At 37.8% G+C, this 23,273-nt stretch overlaps 1 protein-coding gene across 1 annotated transcript in view; it reads right to left on the bottom strand.

Moving 5' to 3' along the window:
• IQCM (IQ motif containing M) overlaps positions 1–23,273 on the bottom strand; it is a 420,783-nt gene that overhangs the window by 199,179 nt on the left and 198,331 nt on the right. The window contains 2 exon segments of the mRNA XM_052655057.1: positions 15,509–15,643; positions 22,470–22,614. Coding sequence (XP_052511017.1) covers positions 15,509–15,643; positions 22,470–22,614 — 280 coding nt within the window.

The raw sequence follows: 23,273 nt of genomic DNA, 5'->3' as shown, positions 1-23,273 counted from the left end.
CTGCAGAAACTATTACAAACAATAATTTCTTGAATGTAAGCTGGTAGCTACCAGTTTTAAAAATTCATGACATGCAGCACTATCAGAACCAGTTCCACAGAGGAAACTGCATACTAGTTACCATTCTGTCTTATTTTTCTTTTAACAGTAAGAATAATGCCTTTAATATTAAACATTTGTCCTGATTACACAGTCCATTCCTGTTGACTCATAACAGACACTGGCCTGGTTCTGTTTATTAACCTTCCTATGAACACAGTGTTTACAGCAGCTGTCTGATTAACATAACTGGTCACTCAAGCCCCATGTTGGCCACATAAGAAAGTAGCTTTGCCTGGCAGCAAGGCCAGCTCCTTTATCACCTCATGCATTTGAATCCTAATCAGATTTAATCCTCTTCTAACTTTCCCTTTTGTTGGGTGACTCACATTTGGCTAGCTATGAACGCATGTCCTCAAGTTCACCAGATCAGTGCAGAAAACTATTTGAATATGCTTTTTTAGATATGGCCTCAGGATGTATTACAGCTGTTTTCACCTTAAAAACCTTAAAAACACCATACAAACTAAATAAATAAAACAGGAGCAAAATGTCCTTTTGAAACCTGGTAAACAAAGGTGATGCTAGTGTGATACCAGGAGCCAGGCCATGATCAATCCCTATGAAGTGACACACACAGTAGACCTGAAAGAGATGCCCCATGCTTAAAGTCGTATCTGTCAACAGACCAAACAGATTGCTCCCGAAGAAGAAACTATAATCTGTGTATTACTCGAGGATCTCCACAGACTTGCCCGGAGAAGAGTTTTGCAAACTTCTGAGAGGAGCAGACTTTTCCTGAAGGGTAACTAATAAGGTATGTGAACTAAATCATCTACTTTCTATCATCTCTAGGACTATATGGATATAGGCTACCTTTTTCATTTTTTCCTAATCCACTAATTTTAGAGGAAATTTGGGAAGATTTCCTTTTCACCTTAGTACTGCCATAGGTCCTGCATCCTGCTCTGGCTGATGATACCATCTCTCCCCTCCTTACTGTAAACAAGGTTCTCTTCAGTGAACTGGATCATCACAGTGAACAAGATAGATAAGAACACTGTCAAGTTCATATCAACAGCATGTTGGAGGACACAGACCATTAAAAAATAAAGTGTTTAATATAATACCAGATAGTGATAAATAGAACAAGAAAAATAAATATTAAACAGATGGAAGCCACTAATACCTGAGAACCTTGTATGCAGGTCAAGAAGCAGTAGTAGAACCAGATGTGGAACAATGGACTGGTTCAAAATGGGGAAAGGAGTTCATCAAGACTGTCAGCCTGCTTATCTAACTTATATACAGAGTACATCATGCAAAATGCCAGGCTGGATGAATCACAAGCTGGAATCAAGATTGTAGGGAGAAATATCAACAACCTCAGATATGCAGATGATACCACTTCAATGGCAGAAAGCAAAGAGGAACTAAAGAGCCTCTTGATGAAGGTGAAAAGGAGAGTGGAAAAGCTGGCTTAAAACTCAATATTCAAAAACCTAAGATCACAGCATCGGGTCTCATCACTCCATGGCAAATAGATGGGGAAAAAATTGGAAACAATGACAGTCTATTTTCTTGAGCTCCAAAATCACTGCAGATGGTGACTTCAGCCATGAAATTAAGACACTTTCTCCTTAGAAGAAAAGCTATGACCAATTAGACAGCATATTAAAAAGCAGAGACATTACTTTGCTGACAAAGGTCTATCTACTCAAAGCTATAGTTTTTCCAGTAGTCAAGTATGAATGTGAGAGTTGGACCATAAAGCAGGCTGAGCACTGAAAATTGATGGTTTGAACTGTGGTGTTGGAGAAGACTCTTTAGAGTTCCTTGGACTGCAAGGAGATCCAACCAGTCAATCCTAAAGAAAATCAGTCCTGAATATTCATTGGAAGGACTGATGCTGAAGCTGAAACTCCAATACTTTGGCCACCTGATGCAAAGAGCTGACATTGTGAAAAAGACTCTGATGCTGGGAAGGATTGAAGGCAGGAGGAGAATGGGACCACAGAGGATAAGATGGTTGGATGGTATCATTGACTCAGTGGACATGAGTTTAAGCAAACTATAGGAGATAGTGAAGGGCAGGGAAGCCTAGGGTTGTGCAGTCCATGGGGTTGCAAAGAGTCAGACACAACTTAGGGACTGAATAATAACCAACAAAACAATGGAGGAGGACAGATGGCAGAGGATAGTGGGAAGAGAATGGGACATTTCAGAGAAGAAAATCAGGAAAGGCCTTTCTGAGCAAATATTTGAGAGGAATGTGAGTTAAAATTCTAGAAGAGTTATCCATGAGGAAAGAAAATTCTAAATAGTAGAAATAGCAAATGCAAAGAATTTTCTGTATTCAAAAAAGTAAATGTCACTAGCCTGACTGGAGTAGAGCAAGCAAGAGAGAGGGGATAGGACCTGAGGTTGGAAAGGTAGAAAATATATCATTGCTTGGATGTTTGGAGTTTATTCTACATGTGATATGAAGGAACTGGAGATTTTTTTAAATTTATTTTTAATTATTTCAGACATATAGAAAAGAAATCAAGGGGGAAAATGAGCTCTGTATACGCAGCCCCCAAATTAACAAACATTAAAAGACTTGACTCTCCTTCACTCCTGAACAGCAACAAAAGAAAGTACCAAACAAGATAAGTAAACCACAGAGATCCAACATAGTATTTTATACCTATATTCAATACCACTGTTGTTGTTACCATTGTTTAGCCACTAAGTCATGTCTGACTCTTTGCAACCCTATGGACTGTAGCCTGTCAGGCTTCTCTGTCCGTGGGATTTCCCAGTCAAGAATACTGGGGTGGGTTGCCTTTATATTGTGCATTTAAAAATGCATTAGTAGGACAGATCTCATGGGATATATTCCTACTACAACATAAAATAAAAAGGGAAATAATTCAAACAATAATTTATAAGATCTTTGGAAAAGAAACCACTGAAAAACATATAACGTGTAAATATAAAATATGTGATGTAAAAATATGTAATTTTATAATTTTTGTACAATTTATAAAACATAAAGACTTAACCTATTAGCAGAAATATGTAATTTTAAAAAGAAGTCCATGGTCTACAAATCATCTCAACATTAACTGAATTTTTAATGGAAAGAAAAAATTCTCACATTTCTATAAAAGTAAAAAAATTTCAAGAAAATTCAAAGCAAAAAAAAAACACACACACACACACACACACACACAAAAGAAAGAAAGTGGTAAACTCTCCTTGCCAGGTATGGCTCATTATAAAACTATACCACTTTGGGTGTTGGGGTAGAGACGTACCAGCTTCCCAGGTGGTGCTAGTAGTAAAGAATCTGCCTGCCAAAGGAGGAGATGCAAAACATAGGGGTTCGGTCCCTGGGTCAGGAAGATTCCCCTGGAGGAGGGCATGGCAACCCACTCCAGTATTATTGCCCAAGGAATCCCATGGACAGAGGAGCCTGGCGGGCTACGGTCCACAGGGTCACGAAGAGTTAGACACAACTGAAGCGACTTAGCACACACACAATAAGGATATACAGAGATAACGGAATTAGAACTATTTCTAACAGAAATGAACCCAGAAACAGGCCCAGATTTAAGTGGAAGTTTGACATCTGGTAGAAGTAGCATATCATTCCCCTTATCTTTCCCTCTATTTCTTTCTCTCCCAGGCCCACAACCTAACGCGGAGCTCAGATTTTCCTGTGCCAGAGAGCTCTCCCTTTATGCAAAAATCTCATTATTTTACCAGCAGCTTCCAGAGAAGTTTCATCTGGGCTAAATTCGCAGCATATCTCACTGCTAGGTTATTAAGAGGGAGGTTTTAGTTTCACACTTGGTATTTTGAATGCTACATTCTTACTCTGTACCAATGTTGCCTCTCTTCTCTGTAACTGACTGGGTTCCCTCACATGCCTAGACTCCTTACAGAGCTGTTTGGTCTTTGGTGTGAAAAAAGAAAAAGGGAAGTAATCGTTATTCTGAATTTGCTATCTTCCTTTACCATTCATGTCTTTATGATTTTACTACATATACAGGTACTCTCAAGCAATATAAAATATAACCTTGAATATCTACAACTTGTCGATATAATAAATTATGTGTCTCTGAAACTTTTTCTTCACTTATAACTTTTCCTTTTACAAATATTTATCTAGTTGATGTATATAGCATTAGCCCACTACTTAAGTGGTGTTTATTATATATTTTATGGATTCTTTTTATACATCCGAAGTACTTTCATGTGTGCGTGCTAGGTCGCTTGTCATATCCAACTCTGTGACACTACCCTTGTCCATGGTATCCAGGCAAGAATACTAGAGTGGGTCGCCATGCCCTTCTCCAGGGGATCTTCCTGACTCAGGTATTGAAGCCATGTCTCCTGCATTGCAGGCAGATTCTTTACCATCTGAGCCACCAGGGAAGACTACAGTATTTCATAATATGTCTTAAAAAGAAGAAAGGTATGGGAAGTAAAGAAGGAAACAGACATGACAAATAGACTCAATAGTTTGAGGAATTTCTTACGAAAGAGAGCAAAGAAATGGAATGGTAATTGAAGAATGAAGAAACAGTAGATTACATAGCATTCAGGGAGGGTGTTTGTAAGGCGGAAAATTTCTTAGCATGTTTGTATGCTCTTAAGATACAGTTCACAGGGAGAGTAATTGATAGAGGTAAAACAGAAAATAATCTGGAGCAAGAAAGTAAAGTGAAAGTGTTAGTCACTCAGTCATACCCGACCCTATGAGACCCCATGGACTGTAGCCCTCCAGGCTCCTCTGTCCATGGAACTCTCCAGGCAAGAATACTACAGTGGGTAGCCATTCCCTTCTGCAGGGGATCTTCCTGACCCAGGAATCGAATTCAGGTCTTCATTCCAGGCAGATTCTTTACCTTTTGAGCCACTAGTAAAGTCCAAGAAAGTCAAGGCAGGAGTAAAATCCTTGAGTAAGTCAGAGATTAACAGAATACTGTGGTCAAGAAAGGATGAAAGGAAAGTTCATCCATTGCAAGAGGAAGAAAAGCAGGCTCTGAGGCTGAAAATGCTGGAAGCCTGATGGGTTGGGAGGTTAGAAGATAAGGCAGTCCTTTCTAATGTGTCTGTTCTATCAGTTTCATTAGAGACAGGTCATGAATAGAAAGGAGGAAGATGTTTAAAGTTTGAGGAGGGCCAAGTTCATGTGCAATATTAATCAAGGAGAGGAGGAGTCTTAATTAACTTGAAAAGTGGAATAAAACTGCTTGGCATTTCTGAGGGTCCACTTGACATTCGTGATCAGAAATTGAAAGTGAAATAAATCAGCATAGTTATATTTTTCTCCAGCCATGCCATGTTTATCTGTATGAACTAGGCAGAAAGTTGGTTCTACCAGATCCAGCCTCTTGGAAAATAAGTCTGAGGAGGGTAAGGAGGTTTAAAAAGGATGCGTGGGTACCATGGAATAAATCTAAGATGAGTAAGGAGAAAGGTAAAAACAAAAATCTCTGGGGTTATGAATACTGTATAAACAGCCTCTTGATGAGGGTGAAAGAGAAGAGTGAAAACGCTAGCTTAAAACTCAACTTTAAAAAAACTAAGATCATGGCATCTGGTTCCATCACTTCATAGGAAATAGAAGGGGGAAAACAGGAAACAGATTTTATTTTCTTGGGCTCCAAAATCACTGAGGATGGTGACTGCATCCATGAAATTAAATGACACTTGGAAGGAAAGCTATGACAAATCTAGACAGATTATTAAAAAACAGAGACATCACTTTCCCAACAAAGGTCTCCATAGTTAAAGCTGTGGTTTTCCAGTAGCCACGTACAAGGATGTGAGCCTTGGATGACAAAGATGGCTGAGTGCCAAAGAACTGATGCTTTTGAATTGTGCTGGAGAAAACTCTTGATAGACCCTTGGGCTTCAAGGAGATCAAACCAGTCAATCTTAAAGGAATTCAACTGAATATTCATTGGAACGACTAACGCTGAAGCTCCAATCCTTTGGCCACCTGATGCAAAGAGCCAACTCACTGGAAAAGACCCCGATGCTGAGAAAGATCTACAGCAAAAGAATAAAGTGGAAGAGGATGAGATGGTTAGATAGCATCACCTACTTAATGGACATGAATTTGAGCAAATTGTAGGAGATAGTGGAGGACAGAGGAGCCTGCAATCCATGGGTCACAAAGAGTTGAGCACAACTTAATGGACAGAACAACAACAAAAATCAATACTGTAAATAGAGGAAAATTAACGGGTTGAAAGTCCCCATGGGGATGCAGATTTATTGAAAGGATCCAAGAGCCAAAAAGATAGCAAGACGTGATTAGAGAGTAACAGGCTAAATAGAAAGATGAAAGACATTACAAGGAACAAGAAAACCTAGTTACAACCCAAGAAGTAATTAAGTAGCTATCAGAATGCAAACACTAGAAATGAAGACTCTAGAAAATGAGAGATCAAGACCATGAAAACTGTTTTATGCAAGCACCTTCAGAAGACTGAGAACATAAAACCACCGAAAGTAAACAGTAAAAAAAATCTTCAAGATATTTCAAATGCTATGTCCTGCAAGTGGATATTAAGGAGATGGTTATCATCTGCAGACTAACCATTTAGAATATGGTAGTTATAGTAATAGGCCTCTTTGTCTTTTACTGTAACTGAAACATCATGGAGAACCATGGTATTAGGAGTATTCCAAACAACGATTGGTTCTAGGTGTCCTCCAAAAATACAAAAGTATGCCATCAGCAAGAGGTATGCAGTAGTTATACTAACAATCATCTCATTCCTGAGAAGCTGTACTACTCCTTATTCTGTACAATAATTAGAACTGGTCTTCCAAGGGCAGATTAAGATTTACCTGCTAGAAATGAGTCAGCTGATATGGGACGTTAATGCAACACAAGTGTTCCCATTCTCTTTCTGGCTCCAGTCACCCAAGGTGAGGCTCACCTGCACGGCACAGGCATCACAGTGCAGGTCCAGCATAGCAGTCATAGTTCTATCCTCTCTCTCCTCAACGAATTCTTTGGAATTCCAGAAAGTGAAAGCTATAGGGATTATCATTTAATCCATTCAAATTTATTTCTTACTTTGAAAGTCTGGGTACATTAACTTCCTTACAATCAAAAGATTTAGCATTCACTTTACAACTCATTTAAATACATGAATATGTTATGAAACCTTGGCAAAGAGCTGTGAGTTTAAGTGATTGTTTGATATTAAATGCAAAACTCAATTGCTAGAAAATATGCACAATAAACTGTAGGTGTATAGTTAAACTTACGTTCTCTCCAATTGGTACTACGAATTAAACTCCACGAAAAATAAAGAGAAAGAGGAGATTATACTACCTGCCTTGCTTATAGGCAGTTATTAGTGCTGTTGAGAGTTGCTAACTATTATACACATCCCATACAAATGCGCTTATATATGTGTTCCTATTTTTACCACAAAGGATTATAAGTGCCTTCAAGGACATATATGAAAATCAAGTCCTCTCTATCCAAACCACTAAGCGACCTCACCTAAAAGGATGCTTTGGTCCTTCATCATACTAAAAAATATATAAGCTTTGGGAAATACAGAATAATTGACAGAAATACTTGAAAAGAATAGAAACATGACATATTTACAATAAAATTCCCGGAAAGCTATGTTGTAAAAGAAGCTTGCTCGATAAACGTCTTGCGTAACAGGCCAACATGACTCTGATTTAAAAAGTAATAATAACACTTCCACACAACAATATTGGCATGTTGATTTCAACGTGGCAGCAGTCGCAGAAGTTGAAATTTTGGAAACAGAAATACCAAAGTGAAACTCTGATGGGCTTATAATACCTAAAGAAGTAAATTTTAAGGAAACAATCCTTTAGCATTAACTTTTGGCCTCTAAGCTGCCAAACTCACAGCATTCTGCAAGAAGCTTGGTTTTATGAATCTGAATCATAAGCTTTCATTACAATAATACTTATAACTTAGATCAGCGTGATAGACTTCACATCATAGCAGTATCATGGTGCCTTACTGAGCAGAGCTTAATTCTTTTTGAAAGCTTGATTCAGAAATGCTAGAAAACATTCATTCCTAAAGGAGACTTAAGAAGTAAACTGAGAACTGTAAAACTTACTTGACTGTAAAGGTCTGAGAACCATTCTAAGTCCTTTCAAAGTTTTTACTTCACTGTGGGAAATCACAGTATTCTGGATCAAGTGAAATGCCAGAAAAAAAAAGTTCTTGAATACCATGTTTATGATGTTGGACTAATTATACTATATCATAAAATTTTGCATTTCACAAGAATTTCTGATGAAATATTTTATATTAATGTTTCTTTCATTTATCAGAGCCTTGCAGAGCAAAGTTGCTCTCGCCAGGGAATTTATATTCCTGATATTATAGTAATTCAATCATATAAAACAAAGGCTTGTTGGTGGATCTCTGTGTGTTAGGAAGACTGGGTGTGTAATCTTAATAAACAGTCATCTAACAAAAGAAACCTAAAGCCTTGCTCTCAAACAGACTTATGAAAGTAATTATACCTTTATTGAAGTTATTCCATTCTCCAACCCCTGCTGTTCCTGTTGTTTCTTAAAGATGGTTTTTTTCTACTTAAAGAAAATAGGCTTTAGAAGAAGAGCTGGTGTTAAGTACTATTACACAATTTAATCAGATTCTCTGTGCAGCTTATAGAACAATAGTACAAATATTTCAACCTAAACAATAAAAGATTCAAAGAAACCCAGAATGGTTAGTTAGGGTAACCTAATAATTGGAGTAACAACTCACATGACTGCAGGATAGCAATGAGGGGGAAACAAGCCTTCCAAAGACGATGACCATGCTCAGGGTATATCATTAGCACAGGATTGCATAGGCTTGGCACAGCCATGGATGAAGAGATAGAAGGCATTAGCAGTGTTAAATAATGTAAGATGAGACAAAATGTCAAGAGCCATCTTTTTTAAAGTTTTAGAGGAGAAAGCATGAGGAATTTTAGGAGCAGCTGCTTGGATTAGGTAGCTGAAGCAAGGTGATGACACATGTTTCAGAATTGCTCTTTGCCCCTAGGGTTCAGTCTTTAGTTTCTTCAGGGGGTATTTGAGCTCTAGGGAAGAGTGTTTAAATAGCTCCTACTGTCACATAACTGATTTATAACCAAAATCTAATTTGCATTGTGAATTTGGAAACAACCATTTCCCATAGGCAGATGACAGGTGGATAAGGGACATAAAACAAGGAGAATCCTATAGGGAAAAGCAACCACAGTCCAACTAGATCTCAGTGAATGATCTGGCATCTTTTTTTTTTATTCAGCAGTTTTAGTAACATCATGCCTTCTCCAGGTACCCACCCAGCAGACACATGCCTCCTCTATTCAGAGTTACAAGCAGTCCTGTAAATTCTAATTTTCTTTGTACACAATCCTTTATGCATTAAACCTTGTCTTTTTTCTTTTTATCACCTTGTTAACACATCCTACAGTGATGCTCTCAAGTCTTAAGTACACTCTGTAACTTTCCCTGATTTCCAAACTTTAGCCATAATTAATATCAGTATCATCTTAGCACTTGATATATACATGAATGTATAAGCATTTACAACACTGTATTTATCTAGTTAAACATGTGCATGTCCCTCCAGTTATTATGGAGACTGAGACTTCTGAACCATATTACATTTCACAGCCCATATTAAGAACTCAAAAGACGTTTGTTAACAATATTTGCAATGATTTTATCAAAAAAAATTCTGGATTGTCTCAACTAAGGAAGGCATCCATATAATATGCTCTAATGAATTTCCTTTCACTGTATGACTTGTACCGGAAATTATCCATTGGATAAGAGAATGTGCTTTTACCTCTCACATGGCTGAAAGCATTACAGAGTACCTACTAAAATACAGGGGGAAAAATGGCATCCTGCTACAAAAGGGTTATAGACACCACTGACAAAACCTTTATATATTTGTAGTCCACAGAAAGAGTCTGTAGATTCATGAGACGTTAGCAGGAAACCCATCAGAGCAGGTGGGATAAACATCAAACACTTCTCAAGTTATCCAGTGTTGCATAACAAAATTCTTAATCGCTAAGAAATGTCATGGCGGTACAATTCAGGGAACTCATTGGTGGAGGGGAGGTGATATTAGAAAGTCTTCCTGTCGTTCAGTCAGCATAGCTGCCAGGCTTTCCTAACAGTGACCACATGCCTAAATCATCTTTAGCGCTTCATTTCTGATAATGCGATCTTGTGCTAGGAATTATACTTATTTATCTGCCTCTGCATTTTTTGAGCATTTTGTCCTCCTCTAGTGAATAAATGTAGACCTATATAGGTCACAGGCTCTACTCAGCTAGATGATGACAAGGATCTGAAGACCTGACCAATATCAATATGTGCAAAATGAGAATTATTTTCTCCACATAACAAGGCATCAAAGGAAGCTCAATTGACTTGAAGGGGTGAGAAAAAAGTCAACATCCATGGGCATTAACAGTGTACATAACACACTTCATAGGAAATGTAAGAAATAAACTGCAGCTCAGTTGGTCAGGACAGCCCACATGCTATGTCACTCGCTACATAGCCCTCAGTTGCTATGTGGTCACAATCTCATAAAAAGAAATTCAAAAGCCAAATAGATTGAAACTGAAGTTTGACAGATGGAGGTTAGAAATAAAAATGAACTCCTTGTGAGAAGCAGTGAGCTCATGGCCTGAGATTTGTTCTAGCAACATAAATATATAGTGTATCTATTTTATTGTATAAAATTACATTAAAAAGGATTATTTTTATTATATAAAAAGAAGACAGATTGCCAGACACGTTCCCCAACCTTTACAGTCCACTAAGAGATCTCTGTAAGACCTGGCGACCCTCTAGTCAGTAGCCACATGTCATTCTGAAACATAAAACTGCTAGTATTTTTCATTTCATCTTTGGCTTTAGTGTGTATTTTAAAAAAGCTTTATGCTACTAATGTGTTAAATTTCTTTTTTAGAAGTTATTTAAAATAAGGTTTTTGTAGCACATTACTTCTGATACATCTGCATTCTTTCATCGTTAGAATTTCTTTGGCCCTAGAATACTCTTACTATTATCTTTTTTAAATCCTCTTTAATTCCTTTTCTGCATAATCAAAATCTTATTGCTAAAGAGCTTGCTCATATAAAAAAAAATAGGGGAAAATCATTATATTATCCCCAGTTTATAAATAAAGTCACATCTTGAAAATATAACAGGAAATCCAGTGTTGTCTGCTTTTAGTGAACAAGCTGTGCCCTAAGGAGCAGGGGGCCCAGGACGCAGTTACAATGTGCCACCAACTTGGGAGCCTGAAATAATCCATATCCTACCTCAGACCATTGTTTCTTCAGATGCAGAGAATGTCTTAGGTTTTAAGACTTTTCATCTAGGGCTCCACAGTGAAAGTGGACTTGTCTTCATTATTGAGGTAATTTTAATCGCTGAAAACAAACTAAAGTTTCTATTCTCATGTTGAGAAAATGCTGGAAACTTCAATGTTCAAACTTCTAAAAATTAGGCAGATGTGAGAATATAATGTATTATTTTCTTTAATATATGTCATTCTATTGTTACTAGTTTCACTTGTTGAGATGTAAATAAACATCAAGGAAAGGTTCTCATCTCTGCATAGTCTTCAGCTTTCAAGATCAGCCTCTACATTCAGTCTGAAGTTGCTTCATTCTCCCAAAGAAAGATTTTCAGACAAAAATCATATCCTCAGTTACAATTTTTGTTACCATAGTGATAAGAAGAAAAAAAAAATGGAAAAAAAAAGCTAAAAATACCTGAACGCAAAGACAGTTTTGAAACTTTGACCTACTTGGTGTCATACACTGAAGAAGGTAATCAATTGAATTAAGTACACATGAGCTGGTGAAATATGCTATTGGATGAAAAAATGTGTAGGTTGCACATCTGGAGCTATTATCCACAATCAAAGAAGTCAGTATGAATGAAGATGACTGACAATCCAAAATGCATAAAATCAGATTCCCTTACCAGAAGCAAGCAGAAAACACTAGCTCCATTTCCCACAAATTTTTGGTTTTCTTTCTATTATTTTAGAATATCTCTATTCTAAATTAATGATTCTTATGAACAAGAATTGTTTAACCAGATGTAGCAACATAATTGGATATATATTTTAAATTATGTTAGAGTGGCTTCTTCTATAAAGGAAAGTTTCCCAATTTTAGGCATTATAATAAAAAGTATGTTTTTAAGCTAACTGTTCTTTTGAAAATTCTAGTTTTAATAAGAAATTTAATAGAGTGAAACATTTACAGAAAACCTGCTATATCATAAGGCATTATTTAGTCTGTGAAAGATCAATAAAAGGAAGTACTTGCTGTCAAGAACATTTTAATCATCCATCTAATTATGTTTTTGTAATACTGAACTTTTAAATTTTACTCCACATAGTGAGCATTAAACTTGATTTTAAGAGAACAGGGTTAAAGTTTCAGCTCTCATAGTGAGCTTTAAAAACTCTCTAAGTCTCAGCTCTATCATCTGTAAAATGAGTATAAATGAGCATTATCTCCTGTAGTACACAGGTCATTATGATAATCAAGAAATGATATGGGTAGAAACCAATGGATGACATTCAATACAAAAATATCTATAGAAATAAGTCATTCAACAATTAGGCTCAATATTTTAAAACCTTCAAAATTAAAAAATTATGAAAGTTAATTTTCATAACTATGTCAGTATACTAAAGAATTATTTAATAATAATAATAATAGACATTTATTGGTACTTAAAATGATCCACAAGTTTTACATGATTTATTTCATTTAAAAGTCACAACAGCCCAACTATTTTGATAGTATTATCTTGCTTTAAACATATATTAATAAAATAAGAAATAGCATAGATAAATAACTTGTCCAAAGACATACAGCTAATTAGTGATGAAGTCAGGAATTAAATCCAGGCAATCTAAAACTAAGCCATGCTCTAAACCTAAGCCTCTATGATACCCTCTAAATAATTAGTAAAGGAAAATACCACTATGAAAGTTAATTTGAAGAAAAACTTATATTTTAAATTACTAACACTAATCAGAATAAGTTTCTGAAATCTCTAGTTGATTCTACTTCGCTGCATTCAACTTTTTGAATTTTATTATTTATTATAAAGAAAAATGATAAGAATTTAAATGTACAATAGTAAATGCTTTACAGAATTCCTTTATGATAGAGTTATTACTCAGTCATAAAAAATGCTGTAAAAGGTATTTATGGCTTGGGAACTAACGAGTATTGTTAAGCAAAAAATGTAGATTTTGCAACACGAGTGTGCTCAGTTACTAAGTTGTGTCAGACTGTTTGTGACCCTATGGACTGTAGCCCACCAGGCTCCAAGGGATTTTCTAGGTAAAAATACTGGCATCGGTTGCCATTTCCTTCTCCAGGGATCTTTCCCAGCCAGGGATCAAACCCATGTCTCCTGCATTGGCAGGCAGATTCTTTACCAGTGAGCCCAACATGTAGAAAATTCCAATTTTCATAAAAATGTTCTATGTGAAGGAAAGAGACTGGGAGTGATAAATATCAAATGTTAATTGCTATTTATTAGTAATTTTATATATTTCTATATTCTCAGATTTTCTATTATAAATGCTCAATGTCTTTGTCAGTGGGAAAAAGTTGCTCACACATTCAACGTGACCTGGATGCTTCTCCAGTCTGCAAACAAATTTACCAAGAGCCTAGAAAACTTTTCTGGGTACTAAGAACACGACAGTGGCAAAACAAAGCCCATACGTAGGTAAAGTATTAGGACAATTTACACTAGGAACTAACAAAAGAGAACTTCAGCCCACAACGGAGCTTCCACCATGTCACTCCAACATTAATCATACCTTCCTACTGGCATGTGGGCCCTTCTCCTCTCCTAGAAAAAAAGATCTTGAAATATTTTGTTTTGTTTGTTTGCCTTTTCCTCTCAATTACATTTTGGGTGCTTCATTCATCATCTCTAAACATGGTCGAAAGCCAAAGCATTAGGGTGGATGTAGAAAGAAATGTTGAGAAAGGAGTTAAGAAAAATTCATTGAGACTTCCCACACCTTGGTGACAATTTCCTTACCAGTATAAAGAAAGGAGAAATGTTGCTCCATTTAACTTATTAAATATTCCTATACAATGCATGCTACCCTTTTGCTTACTGTTAAGAAACAATTTTATTGTGTTAGCAATAATTTATAATGTTTAAACATTCAAACTTGACTATATTTTTTGTACCAAATATATTTAGGAGAAATCATTGTAGCATCAGTATTTAAAATATGGTGGTTTTAAATGTATTCAGATACAACATACTGTATCAAAAATACATTAAAAGCTTTTTAAAAGCTAAACTCATCTCCTCCACTCCTTTAAAGGTAACTTTTTTCTTAATTTATTTTTTATTAAAGGATAATGGCTTTACAGAGTTTTGTTATTTTCTGTCAAACCTCAATATGAATCAGCTATACGTATACATATGTCCCCTCCCTTTTGAAACTCCCTCCTGTCTCCCTCCCCATCCCACCCTCTAGTATCAACCCCTCTAGGTTGATACTGTATTAACTCTTAACCTGTTATTTAAACCTTCTTTCATATGTATATTAACATTAGGTTTTAACAATTTGAAAAAAGGGATTTATAAGAAAAATCTGGTCCCATCACTTCATGGCAAATAGATGGGGAAACAGGGGAAACAGTGGAAACAATGGCTGACTTTATTTTCTGGGCTGCAAAATCACTGCAGATGGTAACTGTAGCCATGAAATTAAAAGAGGCTTACTCCCTGGAATGAAAGTTATAACCAACCTAGACAGCATATTAAAAAACAGAGACATTACTTTGCCAACAAAGGTCCATCTAGTCAAGGCTATGGTTTTTCCAGTGGTCATGTATGGATGTGAGAGTTGTACTGTGAAGAAAGCTGAGCACTGAAGAATTGATGCCTTTGAACTGTGGTGTTGAAGAAGACTCTTGAGAGTCCCTTGGGCTGTAAGGAGATCCAACCAGTCCATTCTAAAGGAGACCAGTCCTGGGTGTTCATTGGAAGGACTGATGCTGAAGCTGAAACTCCAATACTTTGGCCACCTGATGCAAAGAGCTGACTCATTGGAAAAGACCCTGATGCTGGGAAAGATTGAGGGCAGGAGGAGAAGGGGATGACAGAGGATGAGATGGATGGATGGCATCACTGACTCAATGGACATGGGTTTGGGTGGACTCTGGGAGTTGGTGATGGACAGGGAGGCCTGGCGTGCTGCGGTTCATGGGGTCCCAAAGAGTCAGACACGACTGAGCGACTGAACTGAACTGAACTGAAAGAAAGTAAGAGAAGAAACATAGGAAAGATCAAGGGAGGAAAACAAGAAAGAAAGAAGAAGGGAGGAGAAACCAAAAGGAAATAAAAAAAGGAAATGAAAACGACTTACCTCTATGGACCAGGTCCCAAACCTCATCAATTTGCTGGTGGGTTGGGAAATGACCACAATCGTTGAAATACTTAAGGAGTTCACTTCTTGCTAATCCTTGCCAATCTTCTCTTTTAGAAAACATTGTTTCATAGACTACAAAGGAAAAGATATTAGAAAATATTTTCTTTGTAAATAATATATCAAGTATATTCCCCACCTGAAAGTATCATTGGGATTTAAAAATACTTTCAGTCCAGTTTTATTCTGATGTCTGGTAGAAGCCTCAGTGATGAGCGCAGCACCAGATCAGCCTCCTGGTGGGGGTGAGGAGAGGAAGTGGGCATGCGTCTCCCTCCCCAGGCCCACAGGAGGGAATCTGGACTTGCTTCCCCACAGAGAACACAGGCAGCCTCCGCTCAGGTTTACAGGACAGTCGTCCATAGACTCTGCAAACATCACTGTTCAAACCACATCATAAGACATAGCACAGGGTTTCTGGGGACCTGACTTTTGTTGATGTATTTCATCATTTCTTTTTTTTTTATTATCATTACTTTTGATTCCTGATTTTTTCATCTCTTTTTGACTTCTACCCACATTTTAACTACTTGGTGATTCCACTTTGGACTGTTTACGTTACTGCTGATTTTGCCCTTACGGTGTCTACCTTTTGCTGACATCAGGCACTTCTACTTCCTATTTTACTGTTTTTTGTGACTCCTGGCTCAAGACTTCCCCAGAAAGCCATTCAGTTGATCCATCCCTCACCTACTTCCCATACTTGATGTTAGACAAGGTTTAGTTAATGCCCAAGAGAATTAACACACATGATTCTTAAGCGTAGCTCTCCATTTTTTCTTTTCAAAAAGGTGAAATTGAGTCTGAAGTATATGGATTAACCCCTTGAAACTGATTGTTAATCAACATTTATAAGATGAGAAGGTCTGTGCTCAATATAGGTTTAGCTCTGAAATATGGGCTCCAAACGACAAAAGGCACCAGAGTGGTTTCTAAGTGAATATATCACCCTGATAACCAATAACATGGACTTCAATTTTCAATCCATTCATGTATCCAGTCAGTTGAGGTGGACAGTCCTGAGATATCAACAAGGTCAAGAAATGTTTAGTGATTGTAAAGGCTAAGTTCTTCAGTCCTCTCCTTCTCTGCGACCAGTCTATGTCCTTCTATGGACCATACCCCACCAGGCTCCTCTGTCCACGGGATTCTCCAGGCAAGAATACTGGAGTGGGTACCCATTCCCTTCTCCTGGGGATCTTCCCCACCCAGGGATTGAACCTGCATCTAGCTTAGGTCTCCTGCATGGAGCAGGCAGATTCTTTACCACTAGCACTGCTTGGGAAGCCCATTGCCTGAATACAAGTGGCTATTCCAGATTCTGAAACACAGCTGAAAATAAACATAAATGTCTATTAAGTATCTCTATGACTGTCTCTCTATATCCAAACAAGCAAACTAGAACAGTTGCTATGTTTTCTCCATTCATATTGCCTTGTCCCTTACATGTCTGTGCAAACGAACCTGACTTTTTAAATTGCCAGCACCTACATTTCATTGCCGAAGGGCTCCCTCTGGCTGCAGGACTCTACTCCAGCCACCTGTGCAGTGAGTCAAAAGTGCCAGGGAATCAAGGCTCCTCTTGGAGTGGCCCTTAATCTCTGACTGGGGGAGTCAGTGGATAAACACAGCCCTTGTGGCAAGATGGCTCCATTGTTCCCTAGAGGGATTAAGCTCTGGTTGCCCACATTCTGTGGGGGAGAATGCACTTATGTTCTTCCTTCATTCTCTTCTCTGTCTTCTCTTCTCATTTCTCCATTCTACTAACAATATTTCCTGGGATCAACTCCCCAGTAAGATAGCAGTATTCCCTCTCAAATTTTAAAGGATTTTAAAGTAAATGGAGTCCCAGGAATTTCTTTTTATTTAATCAATTAATTTGGCTGCACCCAGACCTAGCTGCAGCATGAGGGACCGTTGATCTAGGTTGTGGCACGCAGGATCTTCAGTTGAGGCAGGCGAACTCTCAGCGGCAGCACTTGGGATGCAGTCCCCTGATCAGGATGGAACCCACCTCCCTGCATTGGGAGGACAGAACCCTAGGCCCCTGGCCCACCAGGGAAGTCCCTCTGTATTTCCTCAGTGAGCAAAGAGTTTTCTCTTTCTCTGTCTCCCTTACTTGTTTTCTCTTTCTTTTTGCCTTTCCATCTCTCAAACGCTTTGCTCCTTCACGCTTTTTTTTTTCCCCCTGAAAACCAAGCTGCTGGATGGGGGGAACTGATCGGAGTCCCATGGCTAGAATCTCTCTTTTTCTTTCTCTGATCTCTTTCTTCCTTTAACCTGAAGCCACAGAAAGTGAGGCATTCTAGCTCAAAGAATTCTGGTTATTGGTAAATATTTTTGATACATAATTTTAGCATAATTAATAAAGTTAATGAAATCTATTCTCTCAAAAATATTTTCGAGCCCTTCTGATAAACTGGTATTTGTTAATAGTGAGTGTGTACTATTGAACAAAACAATCACAGTCCTTGTCTTCATGGAACTTACAGTCCACTGTAAAATAAACATTTTATGACTAGCTAAACTATCAAAAATGTAGCATCTTTACATTATAATGCAATACATTGCTGATTCTGATTAAATAATATTTACTCACATCATTTTATTACTGTTTCAAATTTTTTAAAGAAAAGTTATAAAAGCAGTTTTATATCGAAAACAAAATTGAGATGGAGGTACAAAAATTTCTCTTAAGCCCTTTATCTCCACTTAAGCATAATTTGCCTGCCCCTAGGGGCTTCCCTGGTGGCTCAGAGGTTAAAGCATCTGCCTGCAATGTGGGAGACCTGGGTTTGATCCCTGGGTTGGGAAGATCCCCTGGAGAAGGAAATGGCAACCCACTCTAGTATTGCCCGGAGAATCCCATGGACAGAGGAGCCTGGAGGGCTATAGTCCACAGGGTTGCAGAGAGTCAGACATGACTGAGCGACTTCACTTTCACTTTCACTTTCACTTTCACTTTCATTATCAGTTACCAGTGGATGCACCAAGGGGTGCCTCTGTTACCAAGGATGAACCTACGCTGACCTGACGCATCCTGATCACTAAGGTCAATCGTTCACCTTATGGTTCACTCTTGGTGTTGCGTACATTCTTTGGGTTTGTGTATCCATCACTGGAATAAGGTACAGAATAGTTCCATGGTCCTAAAACTCTGTGCTTGCTAATCCATCCTTCTTCCCACCCCAAGCCACCCCTAGTAACCATCAATCTTTTCATTTTCTCCACAGTTTTGCCTTTTCCCAAGTATCTGGTAGTTGGAATCATATAGTATGTAGCCTTTTCAAATTGGCCCCTTACACTTAACAATATGCAGTCAAGTTTACTCCATATATTTTCATGACTGCTTCATTTCTCCTTAAAATGAAATATTTCATCTTCTGGATGCACCAGTTTATTTACACATTTACCTACTACTGTAGGTTGACAACTTGGAAGCTCTTCCAAGCTTTGGCAATTACAAAAGAGCTGCCATAGATATCCATGTGCAGGTTCTGTGTGGATATAAACCTCCTGCGGCTAAATACCAAGGCGAATGATTGCTGGATTGCATAATAAAAGCATGTTTAGGGGTTCCCAGATGGCACTAATGATAAAGAACCTGCCTGCCAATGCAGGAGACATAAGAGATGTGAGTTTGATCCCTGGATCAGGAAGGCCCCTGGAGGAGGGCATGGCAACCCACTGCAGTATTCTTGCCTGGGGAATTCCATGGACAGAGGAGCCTGGCGGGCTACTTCACTCACAAAGAGTTGACAACGACTGAAGCAATTTAGCACACACACACCAAACTGTATTTCATAATGGCTGTATTGTTTTGATTTTACACCAACAATGTGAAATAATACTCCACATTCTTATCAGCATTTTGGTATTGTCAGTGTTCTGGATTTTGGCCATTCTAATAGATGTTTAGTGGTATTACTTTTTGTTTTAATTTTCATTTCCCTGAAAAAAAATGATGTGGAGAATCATTCCAAGCATTTAATTGTTTTCTGTATATCTTCTTTCCTGAGGTCTCTGTTGAGACCTTTGGCCCATATTTTAATCAAGTTGTTAAATTTATTGTTGAGCACATTGTATATTCTAGATAACAGTTCTTGTTTAGACATTTCTTTTCCAAGTATTTTCTTTCATTATATGGCTTGCCTTCCCATTCTCTTGCTACCCCATGAATCACAGCAAGCCAGGCCTCTGTGTCCATCACCAGCTCCCGGAGTTCACCCAAACCCATGTTCATTGAGTTGGTGATGCCATCCAGCCATCTCATCCTCTGTCGTCCCCTTCTCCTCCTGCCCCCAATCCCTCCCAGTATCAGGGTATTTTCCAATGAGTCAACTCTTCATATGAGGTGGCCAAAGCATTGGAGTTTCAGCTTCAGCATCAGTCCTTACAATGAACACCCAGGACTGGTCTCCTTTAGGATGGACTGGTTGGATCTCCTTGCAGTCCAAGGGACTCTCAAGAGTCTTCTCAAACACCACAGTTCAAAAGCATCAATTCTTCGGTGCTCAGCTTTCTTCACAGTACAACTCTCACATCCATACATGACCACTGGAAAAACCATAGCCTTGACTAGATGGACCTTTGTTGGTAAAGGACCTTTGTTGGTAACATCTCTGCTTTTTAATATGCTATCCAGGTTCGTCATAACTTTCCTTCAAAGGAGTAAGCCTCTTTTAATTTCATGGCTGCAATCACCATCTGCAGTCATTTTGGAGCCCAAAAAAATAAAGTCTGACACTGTTTCCACTGTTTCCCCATCTATTTCCCATGAAGTGATGGGACCAGATGCCATGATATTCGTTTTCTGAATGTTGAGTTTTAAGCCAACTTTTTCACTCTCCTCTTTCACTTTCATCAAGAGGCCCTTTAGTTCTTCTTCACTTTCTGCCATAAGGGTGGTGTCATCTGCATACCTGAGGTTATTGATATTTCTCCCAGCAATCTTGATTCCAGCTTGTACTTCTTCCAGTCCAGTGTTTCTCATGATGTACTCTGCATATAAGTTAAATAAGCAGGGTGACAATATACAGCCTTGACATACTCCCTTTTCCTATTTGGAACCAGTCTGTTGTTTCATGTCCAGTTCTAACCGTTGCTTCCTGACCTGCATATAGGCTTCTCAAGAGGCAGGTCAGGTGGTCTGGTACTCCCATCTCTTTCAGAATTTTCCACAGTTTATTGTGATCCACCCAGTCAAAGGCTTTGGCATAGTCAATAAAGCAGAAATAGATGTTTTTCTGGAACTCTCTTGCTTTTTCCATGATCCAGCAGATGTTGGCAATTTGATCTCTGGTTCCTCTGCCTTTTCTAAAACCAGCTTGAACATCTGGAAGTTCATGGTTCATGTATTGCTGAAGCCTGGCTTGGAGAATTTGAGCATTACTTTATTAGAGTGTAAGATGAGTGCAATTGTGCAGGAGTTTGAGCATTCTTTGGCATTGCCTTTCTTTGGGATTGGAATGAAAACTGACCTTTTCCAGTCCTGTGGCCACTGCTGAGTTTTTCCAAATTTGCTGGCATATTGAGTGCAGCACTTTCACAGAATCATCTTTCAGGATTTGAAATAGCTCCACTGGAATTCCATCACCTCCACTAGCTTCGTTCGTAGTGATGCTTTCTAAGGCCCACGTGACTTCACATTCCAGGATATCTGGCTCTAGGTGAGTGATCACACCATCATGATTATCTGGGTCATGAAAATCTTTTTTGTACAGTTCTTCTGTGTATTCTTGATTAGGCTCTGCTAATACGCAACAGGTCAGGTTCTGGTTAATTAGTTTTCCCTGAAGTCAGGCCTCATTAAGAAGGACAGAGTGCTCTGGCATATTTCAAAATGGTTCATTTTCTCATAATTATCCTGGGAATCTGATTGAGCTTCTGTAGGTAAATATCACACTACTGTGGAGGTCCCTTTATGACTGGATCCTCCTGGAATTTTTAACTCAATGTTGTCCACATTGAGCCAGCAGCCATTTGTCAATTACAGTCATTTTTCTTAACCAAGTGCCGGTTCCCACATCAGATTCTGCTCATGAGTCTCTGCTCTGGTAACCTGAGACTGCCTGTATTTGCAAGCCTGTCTCTCCAGTTTGTCCTGTATCCTCCTCCCCTCTCTTAAAGGTCTAAAAAGAGTTGTTGATGTTTTACTCTGTTCAGATTTTTTATTTGTTGTTAAGTTGGAGTGATGACCTCCAAGGTCCTTACATGCAAAAGCAAAAACCAGAAGTCTTCATTTATTTTTAAATCAAGAAACAAACTGTAATATTCATCCTAATCCTAAGCAATACTAAATATAATAAAAATCAGGATCTCTGAAAATTAAAATAGAAATTGGAAAACTGTTGTTTCATCTCCTCAGTGTCCATGAACTGCTATTCTGTTATAAATACATAGTTTTTCCTTTGGGAGCTCCTCCCTCCTGCCAATGAATATAGCCCCTATGCAACTCCCAATCAAATTTCTTTGTCCTACACCAAGGCAAGGTGTTGAAGATATAATTCATGCTAAACCAACCAGGAGTTCTCTCCCTAGAATTTAAATTTAAAGCTCAAGAATAAAAAGTCATTAAGTGATAGCATCTTTTGTATCCCCCCAGAGGCAAATAAGAGATGGCCCCTAATTTTTTGCTCCCTAGATCTCTGGAGCTACTCTGGTTCATGTTCCATCTGAAATCTGATTCTTCAGCTATCTTTCTTTTAAATTTCCTTTTTTTTTTTTTTTAGCCAAAATGGAATCCTAATATTAATCCTCATATGTCACCTTAAAATGCAAATAGCTTGCAACAATAAAAATATTGTCTACTTGTGTTTTCTATGGGTAATTATATGTAAGGTTTTAATGGTTAAATAAATTCCAAACCTAAAATCAAATCAGAAAAGACAGCATCACTCACATTTTTTTCTGTCCATCCATTCCTCCAACTCTGTGAGGTTTATAATTTGTCTTGTCCTCCAAAGACCAAGTCGATATTTAACACGATGGATTTGTCTGCAGTACATATTTATAACTGTCCTCAAATCTGGTCCATGATAGAAAGCCTATAAAATAGCAATATAAACAATTGAACTCCTTATACATTTCTGTTATTTATACTGAATCTGCTTGTGTCCTATTCATTTCATCTATTTCACCCAGTTTCTTAGAGCATTTATTTATGTTTCTAAATAAGGTTAGCAAAGTACCTGCATCGTAGAGTGGTACAATCTAGAGAACATCATTTTGAATTGCTTTGGCATCACATACTTATGCTTGCCATAACGTAGAAGTTTCAGTATTGAATAATTTCATAGAAGCTTCCTAGGTTGGTGTAGAGATTTCTATAATATGTAGCCCACTTAGCCAGAAAAATAAATAAATAAAAGTTTTATTAAGGCATTACTCTGTAATGGATGATTCTGTCCAGTCTGGGTGCTCAAATCCTTGTATTTTCTTTCTTTCAGAAACTGTATATTTATGTGTTGTACCTATTTTTCACTGGATTTTTTCAGGTTTTATCATATGTACATACCTATTCTATCAGCTTGTATTTTATTTATGACTATATTTTTCTGTATGCACATTTTCTACATTCTACTCAAATAAACTTTTAAAAAAGTATAAAAGTTCATCTATTTCATTTTTTTCTAAATTACCAGTTCCATCTTATTTATCCATTCAATTATTTTTACATTTTATATTTTCTAGCTCATTACTTTCT

The sequence above is a fragment of the Budorcas taxicolor genome, chromosome 17 (genome assembly GCF_023091745.1).
Source record: "Budorcas taxicolor isolate Tak-1 chromosome 17, Takin1.1, whole genome shotgun sequence".
Lineage (NCBI taxonomy): Eukaryota > Metazoa > Chordata > Mammalia > Artiodactyla > Bovidae > Budorcas > Budorcas taxicolor.
Note: the sequence above shows the minus strand (reverse complement) of the source record. Positions and strands in the feature narration are given on the sequence as shown.